This window comes from Phyllobates terribilis, unplaced genomic scaffold, assembly GCF_046119375.1.
Source record: "Phyllobates terribilis strain yellow unplaced genomic scaffold, ASM4611937v1 Scaffold_2__4_contigs__length_985480577, whole genome shotgun sequence".
NCBI classification, from domain to species: domain Eukaryota; kingdom Metazoa; phylum Chordata; class Amphibia; order Anura; family Dendrobatidae; genus Phyllobates; species Phyllobates terribilis.
The window spans coordinates 796,153,257-796,172,616 of NW_027362762.1; the positions used below are offsets into that span (position 1 = coordinate 796,153,257).

At 41.6% G+C, this 19,360-nt stretch overlaps 1 protein-coding gene across 1 annotated transcript in view; it reads right to left on the bottom strand.

Moving 5' to 3' along the window:
* The window catches only part of MAP3K15 (mitogen-activated protein kinase kinase kinase 15), a 187,572-nt gene that overhangs the window by 11,979 nt on the left and 156,233 nt on the right, over positions 1–19,360 (bottom strand). Inside the window, exons 19-21 of the mRNA XM_073667462.1 lie at positions 15,447–15,604; positions 14,533–14,716; positions 2,948–3,128 (exon numbers count right to left, since the gene is read on the bottom strand). Of these exons, the coding sequence (XP_073523563.1) occupies positions 2,948–3,128; positions 14,533–14,716; positions 15,447–15,604 (523 nt within the window). The remainder of the gene's footprint in view (positions 1–2,947; positions 3,129–14,532; positions 14,717–15,446; positions 15,605–19,360) is intronic.

A 19,360-nucleotide genomic window follows, 5' to 3' on the forward strand; every position in this document is an offset into this window, starting at 1 on the left:
AAAAAACGGAATAGAAAGCGATCAAAAAATGTCACGTCCCCAAAAATGGTACCAATAAAAATGTCAACTCGTCCCGCAAAAAACAAGCCGTCACATGACTCTGTCGGCCGAAATATGGAAAAATTATAGCTCTCAAAATATGGTGATGCAAAAACTAGATTTTGCAAAAAAAGCGTCTTTTAGTGTGTGACAGCTGTCAGTCATAAAAACCCGATATCAATCTGGTATCTCTGTAATCGCACCGACCCGAAGAATAAAGTAATCTAATCAGTTATATCACACTAGGAATGGCGTAAAAAATAAATAAAACCAATTCTTCACCTGCTACTGATTTGTTTATTATGTCCCCAAAGATCCCAGTAAGGCTCTGCCCACATTTATCCTGTGCTCTGCGCTGAGCACTTACACCAGAGTTTCCGTGTAAATCTCTGAAATACATGATTCAGCCGGAACCCATGACGGAAGATTCCCTGTAATGAGACAGATATAGGCCACTGTGGACGCCGTCTAGCCTGGGATCCCACGGTGTCATTTGTTTTAGGCGTGCATAAAAGTGCGGTTGGCCACAGTTTTGTGCACTTCTGAAAAAAAGGACACCGCTACACAGAGGCCAGACGGTGTCCAGAGTAACTCTGCTGCCTCATTACAGTGAATGGATCCTGCAGGGGTTTCATCTGAATTACATCACTTGGAAATTTAGATGGAAACCCCGATGTAAGTGCTCAGCCTAGAGCGCCGGATAAATGTTACGTAAAATGTTCCCAATAAAAGCTTCAACTCAGTCCTCAAAAAAAGCTAGTCCCCACTCAGGTCCGTCATCTGTTAAAAATATAAGGGACTTCCAAGTTACTGGTAGCAGAAAGGCTCTGGAAAAGCAAAATGACCCTTGCCCCCCAAAAGAAATTCAGAAAATTTTGTGCTCCCAAATCCAAATGCCTATTCTACAATAATTTGTTCTCCAATTGTCAAATAGCGCTCCGTCCCCCCCAGATCTCGCCGTATGGCTAAGTGGTACGATACAGCCACATATGGGGTATTGACACTTTTAGAAGAAATTGTGTGACACATTTCGGCACCATTTTTACCCATTGCCCTGTGTGAAAATGTAAAATCTGAGGGTAAAACATTTTTTTGTGGTAAAAATATAATTATGATTTTTTCACTGCCCAATGGTATAAATTTAAAAATTAAAAAATACTCACTACTTCCCTAGATGAATTCCTTGAGAGGTGTAGTTTACAAAATGGGGTCATTTGTGGAGGTTTCTGCTGTTTTGGCATGTCAGCGACTCTTCAAATGTGACATGGTGTCTGCTGCCTATCCCAGCCAACATAGCGCTCCTTTCTCTTCCGAACCCTGCCGTACACCAAAGCAGTGGTTTTCCCCCACATATGGGGTATCGGCGTACTCAGGAGAAATTGTACAACAAATTTCATGGTGCAATTTCTCCGGTTATCCTTATGATAATGCAAAATTAGGGGATGAAAAACATTTTTTATGGGAAAAATGTGAAAATTTTATTTTCACGGCTCAATATTATAAACTTCTGTGAAGCAGCTGGGGGTGCAAGGTGCTCACCACACATCTAGATAAGTTCCCTAAGGGGTCTAGTTTCCAAAATGGTGGCACTTGTGGGGGGTTTCCACTGTTTAGTCACATTAGGGGCTCCCCAAATGCGACATGGCGTCTGCTAATTATTCAAACAAATTTTACATTCAAAAAGTCAAATGGCGCTCCTTCCCTTTCAAACCCTGCCATGCGCCCAAACAGTAATTTGCCTCCACATATGGGGTATCAGCGTGTTCAGGAGAAATTGAACAACAAATTTCATGGTGCAATTTATCCTATTACCCTTATGATAATGCAAAATTAAGGGATGAAAAACGGTTTTGTGGGAAAAATGTGAAAATTTTATTTTTACAGCTCAATATTATAAACTTCTGTGAAGCACCTTGGGGTTCAAGGTGCTCACCACACATCTAGATAAGTTCCCTAAGGGGTCTAGTTTCCAAAATGGTGTCACTTGTGGAGGGTTTCCACTGTTTAGGCACATCAGGAGCTCTCCAAACGCAACATGGCGTCTGCTAATTATTCAGACAAATTTTACATTCAAAAAGTCTAATGGCGCTCCTTCCCTTCCGAACCCTGCAGTGCGCCCAAACAGTGGTTTTCCCTCACATATGGGGTATCAGCACGCTCAAGAGAAATTGCACAAAAAAATTTGGGGTCCATTTTTTCCTGTTACCCCTGTGAAAATAAAAAAAATTGGGTCTAAAGTAACATTTTTGTGAAAAAAGTTAAATGTAAAATTTTTTTTTCCACATTCCAAAAATTCCTGTGAAGCACCTGAAGGGTTAATAAAGTTCTTGAATGTGGTTTTGAGCACCTTGAGGGGTGCAGTTTTTAGAATGGTGTCACTTTTGGGTATTTTCTGTCATAAAGACCCCTCAAAGTGACTTCAAATATGATGTGGTCCCTAAAAAAATGTTTTTGTAAATTTTGTTGGAAAAATGAGAAATCGCTGGTCAACTTTTAACCCTTATAGCTCCCTAACAAAAAAAAATTTTGGTTCCAAAATTGTGCTGATGTAAAGTAGACATGTGGGAAATGTTATTTATTAACTATTTTGTGTGACATATCTCTCTGATTTAAGGGCATGAAAATTCAAAGTTTGAAAATTGCAAAATTTTCTAAATTTTCGCCAAATTTCCGATTTTTTCACAAATAAACGCAAGTTATATGGAAGAAATTTTACCACTATCATGAAGTACAATATGTCATGAAAAAACAGTCTCAGAATCAGGGGAATACGTTGAAGCATTCCAGAGTAATTACCTCATAAAGTGACAGTGGTCAGAATTGAAAAAATTGGCCCGGTCACGAAGGCAAAAACAGGCTCTGGTGCGAAGTGGTTAAACTAAGTCTTCAGTGTCAATAGTGCACTCACCTCAATAAATTGGATGTAGGAGTTTTGTTGGAAGGAGTTTCAGAACTCAATTTTTTAGCCTTTTCAAAGAATAATTCATGCTTTGCATCCGAGTCAGGCGATACTGATCCATGTTCACTGCTACTGCTCCCTGCCAGTTCTCCGGGCACTGGCAGCGGCAAAGATGTACTGCGATTGTAATCTGCAACCATAATACGGGCCTTATCACTATCACATTATACTGTGGTTTTATTCAACGTGCAACCAAAACTGATGTACAGTCATCTTTACAAACAATGGTCCCGATTCATCAGTCATGATGAGGGGGCTTGCTGGAGTCAGAGGCGCCGGATTCATTAAGAGGCGCACACCTCTTAATGAATTAGGTGCATCTTAAATGTAGCATGCCCCTTGATAGAAATCTTACTCCAGTGAAGGACTGGAGTAAAATTTGTGGCATAAGGTACTGCACAGCTCATCATGAGTTACGTGAGTAAGCATTGCCTAGCACCGTCCTTCCCCAGCTCTACCAAATTTGGAGGAGCTGCTCAAAACTGGCATGATAATGCCAAAAATTTGAACAGCTGCACAACTTCACATTGCGCAAAAAATTTGCAACTTTTCAACGTTTTTCCTTCAGATTTCTAGTGTATATACTTTGTTGAATTGGTGCCAATGGGTTTATCACTTTTTTTAAATTTGTTAGAAAGGACCTGTGACTTGCTACATATACATAGAAACAGAAAAAAACGGCCGGCACTTCCAAAACAAGAAATAGGTGTGAACAGGTGCTTACTAGGAGCAGCTACCTCCATATACAAATAAAAAACAAAAGCAGCACACTGTAATGCCAAGTATGCGAATTTGATGTATATGAAATTTGAATAGCATTACTGCTGTAGAAAAAAGAAATACATGAGAAATCTTAGCGCATAAATTGGCCAATTCATGTGTACCTGGTAGCCACATTAAGGCATCTCTCAAAATACCAGGACCCTATCAATGTGAATACCTCTCTAAGAGACTATATCTGCTTGTGTGTGGGATGATAAGATTCTGCTGCAATTAAAATCAGAGGCGGAGTGCTCAGTCAAAGCTTATACATAGAAACAGAAAAAACTGGCCGTTACTTCCAATACGAAAAATAGGTGTGAACAGGTGCTAAGCTAACTAGCACAAGCAGACATAGTCACTTAGAGAGGAGTTCACATTGTTAGGGTCCTGGTATTTTAAGAGACGCCTTACCGTGGCTACCAGGTACACATGAATTGGCCAATTTATGAGCTAAGATTTCTCATTTATTTATATTTTCTACAGCTGTAAGGCTATTCAGATTTCATATATTTCATGTTCGCATACTTAGCGTTAGTGTGCTGCTTTGTTTGTTATTTGTATATGGAGGTAGCTGCTCCTAGTTAGCACCTGTTCACACCTATTTCTTGTATTGAAAGTGCCGGCCAGTTTTTTCTGTTTCTATGTATTAGCTTTGACTGAGCACTCCGCCTCTATGTCACAGGCGTTTTTAATTGCAGCAGGATCTTATCATCCCACATACAAGCAGACATAGTCACTTAGAGAGTTGTTCACATTGATAGGGTCCTGGTAATTTGAGAGATGCCTTACCGTGGCTACCAGGTACACATGAATTGTGCTGCTTTGTTTTTTATTTGCTACATATACAGTCATGGCCGAAAGTGTTGGCACCCTTGAAATTGGGCAAATTTTAAAAAGGGCAAATTGGACATAATTTCACACAAAATCCCCAAAAATTGGCTGGACAAAATTGTTGGCACCTTTCCAAAATTGTTGGTAAACAACTTTGTTTCAAGCATGTGAAGCTTGTTCAAACTCACCTGTGGCAAGTAACAGGTGTGGAAAAATATGAAAATCACACCTGAAATCAGATAAAAAGGGGAGAAGTTGACTCAATCTTTTCATTGTGTGTCTGTGTGCACCACACTAAGCATGAAGAACAGAAAGATCAGAAGACAACTGTCTTGTGACTTAACCAAAATTTTTGAAAAATATCAACAATCTCAAGGTTACAAGTTCATCTCCAGAGATCTTGAAGTTCTTTGTCCACGGTGTGCAACATAAATCAAGAAGTTTACAACCCATGGCACTGTAGCTAATCTCCCTGGACGTGGATGGCAGAGAAAAATTGATGAAAGGTTGCAAAGCAGGATAGTCCGGATTTTAGATAAGCAGCCCCAATCAAGTTCTAAAGAAATTCAAGCTGTCATGCAGGCTCAGGGTGCATCAGTGTCAGCGTGAACTATCTGTCAATATTTGAATGAAATGAAATGCTATGGCAGGAAACCCAGAAGGACCCCAATGCTGACACAGAGGCATAAAAAAAGCTAGACTGCAGTTTGCCAAAATGTACGTGAGTAAGCCACAATCCTTCTGGGAAAGAGTCTTGTGGACAGATGAGACCAAGAGAGAGCTTTTTGCTAAAGCATATCATTCTACTGTTTACCGAAAATGGAATGAGGCCTGCAAAGAAAAGAACACAGTACCTACAGTCAAATATGGTGGAAGTTCAAAGATGTTTTGGAGTTGGTTTGCTGCCTCTGACACTGAGTGCCTTGACTGTGTGCAAGGCATTATGAAATCTGAAGATTACCAACGGATTTTGGGTTGCAATGTAGTGCCCAATGTCAGATAGCTGGATTTGTGTCCTACGTCTTCCAGCAGGACAATTACCCCAAACATACTTCAAGAAACATCCAGAAATGGATGGAAACAAAGCGCTGGAGAGATCTGAAGTGGCCAGCAATCTGTCTGGATCTAAATTCCATTGAACACCTGAGGAGAGATCTTAAAATTTACAGTTGGGAGAAGGCGCCTTCAAATAAGAGAGACTTGGAGCAGTTTGCAAAAGAAGAGTGGTCCAAAATTCCAGTTGATAGGTGTAAGAAGCTTGTTGATGGTTATAGGAAGCGACTGATTGCAGTTATTTATTTCAGAGGGTGTGCAACCAAATATGAAGTTGAGGGTGCTAACAATTTTGACCAGCACATTTTTGGGGTTTTATGTGAAATTATGTCCAATTTGCCTTTTTTTTTGTTGTTCCAATACACACAAAGGAAATAAACATGTGTATAATAAAACATGTGTAATGGAAGAAATACTTTCAAGGGTGCCAACACTTTCGGCCATGACTGTAAGTAATTTTTTACATTTTAGAAGTGCTGTTGTTTGCATGCATCTAGAGTTATTTTTGTTTTGTTCTTGCGGCTCTATATTTCTGAGCTATGGCCCTCTCTTCCCTGTTCGTAGATCATCACTTTTAGTCAAGTAGGCGTGGTCCTCAACTCTTCTCTGTGGGGAATGGAGAAAGATAGGAACAGGAAAAACAATGACAGATTCAGAAGATTCAGAAGAACAGCGGCAATTACGTCAATTACACATTTATGGCGTGTGGGGGTCTGAATAAGGTAACTCTCTCTAGATTTATTAGTAAGCAATGGTGCTTCTATTACCAGCAGAAAAATAAACACAACTAATTAAAAACAAACGTGTGCAGTGCAATAGAAAGTCTAGGGCATATATGTCAAACTCTCGCCAGCAGGCCAAATCTGGCCTGTGGAGTGATTACTTTTGGCCCGCGAGGAAAAACCCGATGGGTGATTACATTTGACCAGCGAGGGGGGCGTGGACTAGGAGAAGGAGGAGGCTCGGCAGCTCAGCAATGAGATTCCTGCACTGACCGGCGAAAGATCTCTACTAACTACAGCAGTTAGTGACAGCTCCACCAGTTGGGGCAAATGCTAGGGGACTTTCACATCTCCCCCAGTGCCCAGTGATTGAAATGCCACTTCCTGGTACTTGGCGCCAAAATCCACCATGTTAAGAGGCACCAGAGAAAGATCCTCTTTATCACCATTGGCCCCTCGCGATCATAATCGAGGGTGAAGATCGATGCTATGGTACCCTGGGGTCATCCGATGACCCCAGTATACGGTGGCCGATATAAGGAGAGTCTAACAGGCACAATCAGTGACTCACTGACAAGTCTCAGGCACTGCAATACACGAGTGTTGCAGTGCATGAGACCAGCGATCAAAGGGAAAAATATTCATGTCCTACAGTGGGGTTTAGTGAAATTTTTTTAAAAAAGTGAAATATAATATGTAAAAAAAAAAAAAAAACAGCACAGAAATCATGAAAACCAGTTTCGCCACTAAAAATGCAGCATTTGTGACAAAACAAAATACAACATACACATAATTGGTGTCCGGAACGACCCGAACTATGAAATTATTACTTTATTTATTCCGTCCAGTGAACACTGAACAAAAAAAAAAAGGTTGCTTTTTCATTATACTGACAAACAATAAAAATTGATCAAACCCCCTGACGGAACTAAACACTTATGAGGCACAAGAAGTCCCTTTTGACTCCATCTGGTCTCTGTTCCGACGATGTAACGTTATTTTAGGTGTTCTTTTAGTGCACAAGTGTGGTCGACCACCGTTCTGTGCACGCCTAAAAGGATGGATACCACCAGAACGAACACCAAAAGGCGTAGACAGTGCTTCCACCTGCCTCATTGTAGTGAGTGGATCCATCGGGGATTCTCATCTGAATCGTATTTATTTTTGTGGGATTTACACGGAAACCCCGACGTAACTGATCAGTGTAGAACACAAGCGAACTAAATACTGAAAGCGATCAAAAAGTGTTATGTACCCCAAAATGTTACTAACAAAAACCCTAACTTATCCTGCACAAAACCAGCCCCCACTCAGATCCGTCATCTGTCACTATAAATATAGGGGGTTCCCACTTTACTGGTAACAGAGGTGTCAAACTCAAGCCCGTGCGCCAAATCTGGCCCACCACATGATTTTATGTTATCCGCGAGGTCAGTATACAGAAGGACTGACTCCCATACAGAGAGATGGTCTGAGCAGAGTAGAGGTGTGTGTCAGAGTTCATAACCCAAGATAGCACCCGCCCCTATGCTAGCGCCATCCCCTCTATTAAATACTGGCTGAGTTCTACATCGACATAGCCAACATTTAGCAGAGGAGGAAGAGCCAGCACAAGAAGCTGATGCTATCTTGGAATCTGTGCGAATGCAGCCAGCACTTAGTAGAGGGTGCGGCGCCAGCACAAGGAGTAGGTGCCATCTTTGAAATAGAGTGAACGCAGTCAGCCAGCACTTTTGTATGGTTCCATCCTTGAATCAGAGCAGGCACAGCCAGTACTTAGCATAGGGAGCAGGCCATCTTGGACTCTGAGGACTGGCACAGCTCTCTATTAGCCCTACAACCCAGGGACAGCTCTCATAGCCCTACTACTCAAAATCATCTCTCTTCCAACCCCTGGCCAATACATGCATTGCAGTCCGTACTTGTACCATGTTGCACAGACGTCTGCATGAGCCCTTAAAAAGTGGCCCTTTGATGGCAACCATGGTGCTGATGTGGCCCTCAGTGAAAAGGAGTTTGACACCTCTGGTCTACGGGCTCTAGTAGACATTAGGGTCAGCTGAAAAAAATATCATCGAGAGAACTATCGGCATTGTGCTATTTATGCAAAAAAAGTAATTACTTGAAAAGACCCAAGGTATGTATTGCAAAAGGACACAACACATTCTGCATTTGTGACTGTTGTCTCTGTGCATTAAGGAACACCAAAACTTAGAATGACAAAAATAGACAGGATTTTATTTTGGCAGATGAGGGTCATAATGAGGGTGCATTACAGCATATGTTACCGCCATAAGACCCTGCAGTATAAAACTATTGGATCTGGTCATTTTCAGGTTAGTTTTAGGCCAGGACCTACTGTCAGAATGTAAATGATAAAATGTACCAGCCGTCTGAATGTGACCTAGTTCTGGCAGATTTTCTGCATATTCTTAAAGGGAATCTGTCACCAGGTTTTTGCCACCTAATCTGAGAGCAGCATGATGTAGGGGCAGAAACCTTAGTTCTAGCAATGAGTCATTTACTCGGCTGCTTGCTGTAGTTTTGATAAAAACACTGTTTTATCAGCAGGAGATAATCACTAGAGTACTAGTAATCCTGCTGCTAGGTAGTCCTTCATATTCATGAGCTCTGTATAACCCCCAATGATTGGCAGCTTTCTGCCTATGAACAGTTACACAGAAAGCAGCCAATCAGTGGTGTGGGTGGAGTTATACACAGCTCAGCATTCAGAGAACTGCTAAGTCTGCAGCAGATAAAACAGGGATTTTACTGGGCTGCTTTCAGCAGTTTCAATAAGTGACATGTCACTGGAGTCAGGGTCTCTGCCCCTACGTTATATGGCCTTTAGATGGGGTAGCAAAAACCTGCTGACCGATCCCTTTTAAAGCAAACAGTTCTGACTGAGTTTTTAGACACACACAGAGGATGGATCAGAAGAGGAATAGCTCGGATATTTTTTGCGTGTGTGTGCATTTTCTATAGTTAGTGTTCCTTTCAGGCAATATTATGGTTTCCTGTCCTTGGTTATCTGACATAGCAGGAGATAATTGTAACAAAAGAGGTTTCCCATGAATGGACACACATTATATTTACTTGCAGAACTTCCTAATTTTGCTTTATAATCATTACTGATATAAGCCACTATTTGAGATCAGGTAAGTTGGTAAATGCGGTAGGTTTGATGTCACATAAACCCTGAACAGTATGGCTGCAGAACGTTTGTTGTAATATATCACATTATGAAAAAGTTTCTTCTAAAGACGTTTGGTACATCACAGAAATCCCAACTATTTAATTACTTGAGATTTAACACATCTACACTAAGCCTCACCCAGAACAGAGCTCCGGCCAAGCCCCATACATAACTTTATAAAATGAAAGTCTTTATGAAAGCGAACACTATGTTAGTTAATTAATGTAACCTGATATACTAAGAATGTCCATCTGAAGACCACGGCCGCTGTACACCGTCCCCTGCTGACCGCTGAACCTGCCATACATGTTACACACAGGGACACTACTACTGCACACATATATGCGCTTTCTAATATAATGTAATATAAAGATCCCAGGGTTCATTTTCTGAGCTTATATCTTGCACAGGAGGTTGACATGGAAGGGAAAGGTTTCTACAGAAAGAATCGGATGCCTTATGGCATCAATGCATTTATATATGGGGCTTTGGGATAGGGGTAAAGCTCCTGCCTTCACATCTTGGTTTTTGCTGAACTCCACAATGTGTCTTCCAGAAGACGCCCCTATTGAGTGCCAGCAATATATGTATTTATATGGTTACTTTTCACTTTTAAAGGAGTTTCCCCAACATCCCTTATTTTTTTGAGTCATATACTGTTGTGCTCAAAAGTTTACATACTGCGGCAGAATTTTTCCTTTCTTGGCCTTGTTTCAGAGAATATGAATCATACCAAAAAAAACTTCTTCTCCACTCATGGTTATTGGTTGGATGAAGCCAATTATTGTCAAACTGCTGTGTTTTCTCTTTTTAAATCTTAATGACAACCAAAAACATCCAAATGACCCTGATCAAAAGTTCACATACCCCCAGTTCTTAATACTGTGCATTACCCCCTCTAACATCAATGACAGCTTGAAGTCTTTTGTGGTAGTTGTGGACGAGGTTCTTTATTTTCTCAGATGGTAAAGCTGCCCATTCTTCTTGGCAAAAAGCCTCTAGTTCCTGTAAATTCCTGGGCTGTCTAGCATGAACTGCGCGCTTGAGATCTCCCCAGAGTGGCTCAATGATATTGAGGTCAGGAGACTGAGATGGCCACTCCAGAACCTTCACTTTGTTCTGCTGTAGCCAATGACAGGTCGACTTGGCCTTGTGTTTTGGATCGTTGTCATGTTGGAATGTCCAAGTACATCCCATGCGCAGCTTCCGGGCTAATGAGTGCAAATTTGCCTCCAGTATTTGCTAATAACGTGCTGCATTCATCTTTCCTTCAACTTTTACCAAGTTTCCTGTGCTTTTGTAGCTCACACATCCCCCAAAACATCAGCGCTCCACCTCCGTGCTTTACTGTAGGAATGGTGTTCCTTTCATCATAGGCCTTGTTGACCTCTCTCCAAATGTAACTTTTATGGTTGTGGCCAAAAAGTTCAATTTTGGTTTCATCACTCCAAATTACCTGGTTCCGCAGTAATGGCTTTCTTCTGGCGACTCGACCATGCAGCCCATTTTTCTTCAAGTGCCTCCTAATTGTGCATCTTGAAACAGCCACACCGCTAGTTTTCAGAGAGTCCTGAATTTCAGCTGATGTTATTTGTGGGTTTTTCTTTGCATCCCGAACAATTTTCCTGGCAGTTGTGGCTGAAATTTATGTTGGTCTACCTGACCGTGGTTTGGTTTTTACAGAGCCCCTGATTTTCCATTTGTTAATCACAGTTTGAACGCTGCTGACTGGCATTATCAATTCCTTGGATATCTTTTTATTTCCCTTTCCTGTGTTATACAGTTCAACTACCTTTTGCCGTAGATCTGTTGAAAATTGTTTTGCTTTCCCCATGACTCACAATCCAGAAACGTCAGTGGCTGGATGAAAGAAGCAAGAGTCTGTCTGGATCCCAGAAACTCACTCAACTTTGCTGTACACACATTGATTACAAGCAAACACGTCACGGGTGAGGATGTTACCTTTAGTAGCCATTCAAACCCATTTGTGTCAAATTCTGTGCATTTTATCAGGCCAAAATCACCAGGGTATGTGAACTTTTCATCAGGGTCATTTGGATGTTTTTGGTTGTCATTAAGACTTAAAAAGAGAAAACACAGTAGTTTGACAATAAATGGCTTCACCCAACCAATAACCATGAGTGGAGAAAAAGTTTTCTTTGTTATCATTCATATTCTCTGAAACAAGGCCAAGAAAGCAAAAATTCTGCCGGGTTATGTAAACTTTTGAGGACAACTGTATTGCCATTTACCTTAACAGAAAGCACTGACTGCGCCTGTTTTCATTATTGAGAGACCCGCACCCCCGTAACTCCCTGTCATTCTCGCCGATCGAATGTCAATACAGTCGTTCCAACACAACAAAAACTTTCATAGCCTGCTTCCTCCTGAAGACTACATTACCCAGAAGCAGGGAAGACTTTGGTGCAAACTCCGCTGTAAAACCGTCAAAAGGCAACATCTGCACCTACGGGTCAAGTTCTGTTTGCTACCTGTGCATCCTCGACCTGCTAGACCGGGTTCTACTAGAGATGGAAACAATGCCAACAATGTCCAAACAATCAGATGTAGTGTTTTCACTCTCCAACCAATTTCCCTGAGCTACAGCGAGTGTGCAAAGAAGGATGGACAAAAATTTAAGGCTCTAGATGTGCAAAGTTGGTAGAGACAGACCCCAACAGACTTGCTACGAATTGCAGAGAAAGGTGGTCCTGCAAAGTATTGACTCAGGGGGCTGAATACAAATGCACGTAACAATTTTCAGATTTATATTTTTAAAACATTTACAAAACCATGTATCATTTCCTTTACACTTCACAAATACTTGCTACTTTGTGTTGGTATATCACATAAAATTTCAATAAAATACATTTAAGTTTGTGGGTGTCACATGAAAAAATGTGGAAAGTTCATGGATTATGAATACTTTTTCAAAGAAGTGTGTGTGTGTGTGTGTGTGTGTGTGTGTGTGTGTGTGTGCGTGTGCGTGTGTGTGTGTGCGTGTGTGTGTGTGTGCGTGTGTGTGTGTGTGTGTGTGCGCGTGCGTATCTATATCTATCTATCTATCTATATATATACACATATACAGTACAGACCAAAAGTTTGGACACACCTTCTCATTCAAAGATTTTTCTGTATTTTCATGACTATGAAAATTGTACATTCACACTGAAGGCATCAAAACTATGAATTAACACATGTGGAATTATATAATTAACAAAAAAGTGTGAAATAACTAAAAATATGTCTTATATTCTAGGTTCTTCAAAGTAGCCACCTTTTGCTTTGATGACTGCTTTGCACACTCTTGGCATTCTCTTTATGAGCTTCAAGAGGTAGTCACCGGAAACGGTTTTCACTTCACAGGTGTGCCCTGTCAGGTTTAATAAGTGGGATTTCTTACCTTATAAATGGGGTTGGGACCATCAGTTGTGTTGTGCAGAAGTCTGGTGGATACACAGCTGATAGTCCTACTGAACAGACTGTTAGAATTTGCATTATGGCAAGAAAAAAGCAGCTAAGTAAAGAAAAACAAGTGGCCATCATTACTTTAAGAAATGAAGGTCAGTCAGTCCGAAAAATTGGGCAAACTTTGAAAGTGTCCCCAAGTGCAGTTGCAAAAACCATCAAGCGGTACAAAGAAACTAGCTCACATGAGGACCGCCCCAGGAAAGGAAGACCAAGAGTCACCTCTGCTTCTGAGGATAAGTTTATCCGAGTCACCAGCCTCAGAAATCGCAGGTTAACAGCAGCTCAGATTAGAGACCAGGTCAATGCCACACAGAGTTCTAGCAGCAGACACATCTCTTCAACAACTGTTAAGAGGAGACTTTGTGCAGCAGGCCTTCATGGTAAAATAGCTGCTAGGAAACCACTGCTAAGGACAGGCAACAAGCAGAAGAGACTTGCATGGGCTAAAGAACACAAGGAATGGACATTAGACCAGTGGAAATCTGTGCTTTGGTCTGATGAGTCCAAATTTGAGATCTTTGCTTCCAACCACTGTGTCTTTGTGCGACGCAGAAAAGGTGAACGGATGGACTCTACATGCCTGGTTCCCACCGTGAAGCATGGAGGAGGAGGTGTGATGGTGTGGGGGTGCTTTGCTGGTGACACTGTTGTGGATTTATTCAAAATTGAAGGCATACTGAACCAGCATGGCTACCACAGCATCTTGCAGCGGCATGCTATTCCATCCGGTTTGCGTTTAGTTGGACCATCATTTATTTTTCAACAGGACAATGACCCCAAACACACCTCCAGGCTGTGTAAGGGCTATTTGACCAAGAAGGAGAGTGATGGGGTGCTACGCCAGATGACCTGGCCTCCACAGTCACCAGACCTGAACCCAATCGAGATGGTTTGGGGTGAGCTGGACCGCAGAGTGAAGGCAAAAGGGCCAACAAGTGCTAAGCATCTCTGGGAACTCCTTCAAGATTGTTGGAAGACCATTTCCGGTGACTACCTCTTGAAGCTCATCAAGAGAATGCCAAGAGTGTGCAAAGCAGTCATCAAAGCAAAAGGTGGCTACTTTGAAGAACCTAGAATATAAGACATATTTTCAGTTGTTTCACACTTTTTTGTTAAGTATATAATTCCACATGTGTTAATTCATAGTTTTGATGCCTTCAGTGTGAATGTACAATTTTCATAGTCATGAAAATACAGAAAAATCTTTAAATGAGAAGGTGTGTCCAAACTTTTGGTCTGTACTGTATATATATATATTTATATATACACACGTGTCATTGTGATCTTGTACAATTGATGTAATTTGTAATCAATACATAAAATAGACGGACAAATTCTATAATCCTGTAATGTTTCTATATGAGCAGATGGAGATGTCTTATATTCTAGGCACATGACTACCTTTACGATGACTTGCCTGTATAATGTGAGGGTAAAGACTAAGGTCGTATGGGGTAATATACTGCATCGCAATTCATTTGATATTTGTGGACGTTTACCTGTGGGCTTAAATGCAATTTTACTTTTCTTTCCTTTATTTGCTTGTTTCAGAAAGAAGTCTCTCAGCAAGTCTGCTACTGTGGCACGCTTTACTGGGTCAGGCTCAAAACACAGTAATATAAAAGCCCTGGCCTCCGCAGACAAGGACTCCGGAATTTCTGGGTGAATTTTAAACATTCCCACCTGTAAAATAAAAGTTATGATTAGCACCCATATATATAACTACTAGAAATGTTATCATCCAATGACAAGGTTGAGAACATAGCTCCTCATGTGTATACGGATGCTAAAAATGTTGTCCACCCCTCTCTGCCCCCGAACGTTCCCCTAACTCTAATGGTTACAGCAAGCCTAACCCCCCAGTCCAATAAATATCATGTGGTCACGAAGGCCACATTTATAGTCATCGCAGCATCCCAGAAAAGGGATTTGTCCAATACTAGGAAATAAAAGGGGTGCTCTACCAAAGGATAAGTGTAGTTTGCCTTAGAATTCATTCATATCACGTGTGAAATGTAAAGCTCTGTTCACATTGTTATCAAAATTTCCATATTTACAGCTATGACTTTCTGTCGTTCTAGTGTATATTCACATATGGATTTTTCAGTCTGTTGGCATGTTTTTGTATATGGGGCATTTTTCTGTTTCAGTTTATTCAATAGTCAAATTTAGAGCACATTTTCTAGTAGAAATTACCCCAAGAATTGACTTGAAGCTTATTCACCGAGCATTCAAAGCATTTTTTTTCATGTGTATTTCGTAGCAGAATCTGACTCAAAATCAAAGTCAGAAAACTAGGTGTAAACACACCATGAAAATGTAAAAGTGATCCTCATTGGAATGAAAAAACACTAGTGTGAAAAGATCCTTACTGAGAGAGCCTGAAAAATAAATCCTGACATACAACATGTACCTTAAACATGGCAGCTTGGGGTTCCCCCAGCTCGTGAAAAGGAGGCCTTCCTGTTGCCATCTCAATAATCGTACATCCAAGAGACCAGATATCAGCAGGAGCACCGTATCCTCTGGGTCCTTTATCAATGATCTCTGGAGCCATATACTGTAATGTGCCTGAAACAAGAAGATTAGAATTGGGGAAAAAAGGATTTGTAATCAGTAACATAAATTGACTGTCTTCTACATTTCTGCAATTATTGCCTCTTTACTACTTGGCAGGAGAAGTAATGGGGCCCTATTGCTTAATCTGGAATGCGTAAAAGATTTTGAGAACATAAAATGAATTAGAAGACTTCCAAATAGAGCACGACATTGACAAGATTAAGGATCCTGTCCAAGTCACCAAGGAGATTACCGGAAGAACTCAACACATGACCAAGCTGTCATTAAGACATATGGAGTCAGTCCTAGTCACTTAGGAGTCATTTCATGTTGCAAGTAACAATAAGTCAGAAGAACTGATAGGTAGCAATATGTTAATCGTTCACAAAATATTCAGGACCCAAATCTACACTGCACTAATCAAAGGCCTGAATGACGGATTGGTCCTGTGCTCTCCATAGGAATTGTGTACAGCGGCACTATACCGGCCGTGCAAGATAGACTCCTTCCTTGTCTCATTGAGAGATTAGCAGGTTTTTTTTTTTTTTTTAAATATATTAAGGACAATATGAAAACAGTATTTTACAAATCACCAGAAAATAATATGGAAGGTACAAGGGACATAGCAAGGGTGAGTGCACACAATGTCTCTTAGACGCTGGCGTACCCGCCGAGCTTTACATGGCGCAGTCACTTTAGGAAAACTTTGGCGATATTTTTCCTGAAGCGTCTTCATTGGCATTTTCTCTGTCATTTTTGCTGGAGTCTTTTTTTAATAGCATAAACTTTAAACAGCGAGCGGCTTTCAAGCGGAAGCCGCCCAAAGAATGAGCATGCTACTTCTTTTAATTGCTTCTTGGCTTTTGAAGTCTGAAGAGGTTAAAGAAGTGACAAAACATGGAACGTTAAATGTGGTTTTTATATTGCTGTACATTGTCTATTCTTTGTAGCGTTTTTATTAGCGCTTTTTAAATGAGAGTTCCAGGCGTAATCCACCTGTGCTGTGTGTGTGGCGCCCCTGCGGGTTCAGTCGCCACAGAGGTACTGCATCTCACCCAGAGGTGTGGTATCCCACTCTCAGGTAAGGATGGAGTACTGCCCGGGATCCTAACACCTGCATCCAACACGTCCACTTCAGTAGGGCAGGGCGAGATTGCTCCTAAGGGAGAGCACAGTCCCTGGTCCCTGGCTGGAGTGGAGGGGAACCAAGTGAGGGGGAACCATGTAGTGGGTGTGGGTGGAGGAAGCAGTTCAGGGGAGCACTTGTGAAGAAGTGATATAAATAGAGGAACCATCTTGGAAAGACAAGCCAGTCTGAGAGGAGAGTTGAGGGGAGCAGGGGCTCTGCACGAGCTCTGCCCCAGAGTGGGCCTAGCGGAGAGGCCCAAGACTGAGAAGGAGAGAGGAGTAGGAAGGAAGGCTCCAGGAGGAACGAGGGGATCCTAGGGGTACGGGCAGTGCTGGAGGCCACCCGTACGCCCGAATCTACCAGGTGTGGAAGGATCAAGCCGCAGAGGGGACCGGCCCCTACACTAGTGGAGAACTACAAGGCTCAGCTAGAAACCGGAGGCTTCTGTACTTTTAAGTTGCAGTTGCCACAGCCACAATTACATCGCCGAAAAGGTGGCCACGGAGGGTCCAGGGGACTACAGGTCACCCGACAAGACCCGAGGCTTCCGGATTGGGACACTGATTGTGAGGCGGAGGGCAGGAGGGTGAGAGCCAGCGCAGGAAGACGACTGAGAAAGGCACATAGAGCGGGGTCCTGCCAGGCACTCTTGAATTACCTGAGGGATTGCTGAACCCCTGCCTGGTGAACGCAGCGCGACATGGGAGGCTGTAACCTGTACAGTGCAACCTGAGGAACTTAGCAACTGTGAGTAAACTCTGAGGACTGCACCCCACTGTCTCTGTGAATTACTGCTGCGCCATCACCCCTGCACTACAACGCCCAGCACCACCTATAATAGCTACAACAGCTCTACACTGCCCTGGGGCTAAGCTCTACCTGTGGAGAGCTAAACCAACTCTGCTGCATTTACACCAGCTCCAGAGGACCTGCTCCGCAGCGGCGGCTCCCTTTAGCCGCATACCACAGGTGGCGTCACGAACTATATATATAAAAACTATAAATCCCCTGTAAATATCCCCTTTTGATTGACCGCCCTGGGTCACGGACCGGGTCACCGCCACTGTGACATCTCTCCTAGCAACGACCGGCCCGGCACCGAGTACCCCACGGCCCAGGGGGCGCGTCATCTTCACATAATGATTATTTAGGTGCAAATTACACTTCCAAATCCTGTTCAAAATGACTTGCACACATGTACTGTTTTACCTTAGTTATTCCCTGTTTCTCATTTACATTAGCATTAGATTTAATTTTTGTTAATTATTCTTTACAAAATAATGTTTTCATGGAAGATTTAAGAGAACTGATAAAAAGTGTGCTGAAGGCACGTATATTAAGTACTAGGGGGCACCATGGATGGATCCTATGACCAATACAGAGGGGAAAAAACATTCCTAATGGTGGCTGCACTAAGTTTTTGTACAAATTAATGTAAATGGTTTCCAAACTGAAAGGTATTCCTAGTTTATTTCAGGGGAATACTGGCTCTTACGAGACCGAACTCTGATTAAAGACCCTTTTTCAGTGCAATTTTCCATAGGATAAAAAAAAAATATGCAAACAGGAGACCCATCAGTGGACATCACTGTTTCAGGGTTCTTGCCCCTCATCAGTACAGAAAAGTGTACTGTTGGGCTGAATGAGACGCTTTAGCAGGTATGAGCTATTTTAATATATTTTTCCCTTGGGGTATTGCCCTGAAAAGAAGTCTCTCTACCGATTTGGCTGGTATATGCTACTTTGCAGATCCCATATTAGAAATTAAAAATGAAAATAAATATTAAGCTGCAAAAAATATAAATCTCATCTTTACAAATCGTGTGGTGCAAGGACATCGTTGCATGGTGCACGTTAGAAGTGTGTCACAAATCAAGTAATCATAAGACAAAATGTACTAACCTAATTTTGGAGCACTTCTGTCTGATACAGAACAGTTTTTGGTAGACACTTCTTCTATGACTCTTTTCTTAGTGCATTTTGCAATTAGATTTTTTTCATAAACTGAAATGTTGCTGATACTTTAAAATTTGACCCAGCAGATTTACGTCTCGTCATAAGTTGTTTTCTACTTCATGTCTTGCCATACAAAGACAATGATGAGTAAAATATGAAGCAAACCTACATCCTGTACATCCTGTAGCTCCCTGAGGAAAGATATTTGAAACGTACGTCGGGGCGACAGACGGACTTTAGCGTCAATATACAGATTCAGGTAACTTCATTCAGTATTACCCTGTTGGCGCGACCCAATTAGGTTTTTTCCACTGTTGTCTATGTTTTGATGCTTATGGGCTTTTCTTGCATTTTCTTGCATAGTATTCTATAACATTCTTTCTGCCAGCGACAATTACTTTACAAAGATAGATAACTTTACTGGCACTACTATATTTAATTTCACTTATATTTTTGAACAAGCAATATAGTCGCATTCGTGAGCAGCATATTGCAAATTTGCAACCCCATAGCTGCAGCAACAGTGGTTGTATATTCATAAGCCCGTTCTTATATGTGAAGCACTGTGATTTGTTTTATCATGTTTTTAATATTGTCTCAATAAAACATTGATTTTTTAAGGTTTAAATACTCGTTTTCTTTTCTCGAGGGACTCGTGTCCCATTTGAGAAGAGTAGGTGTGT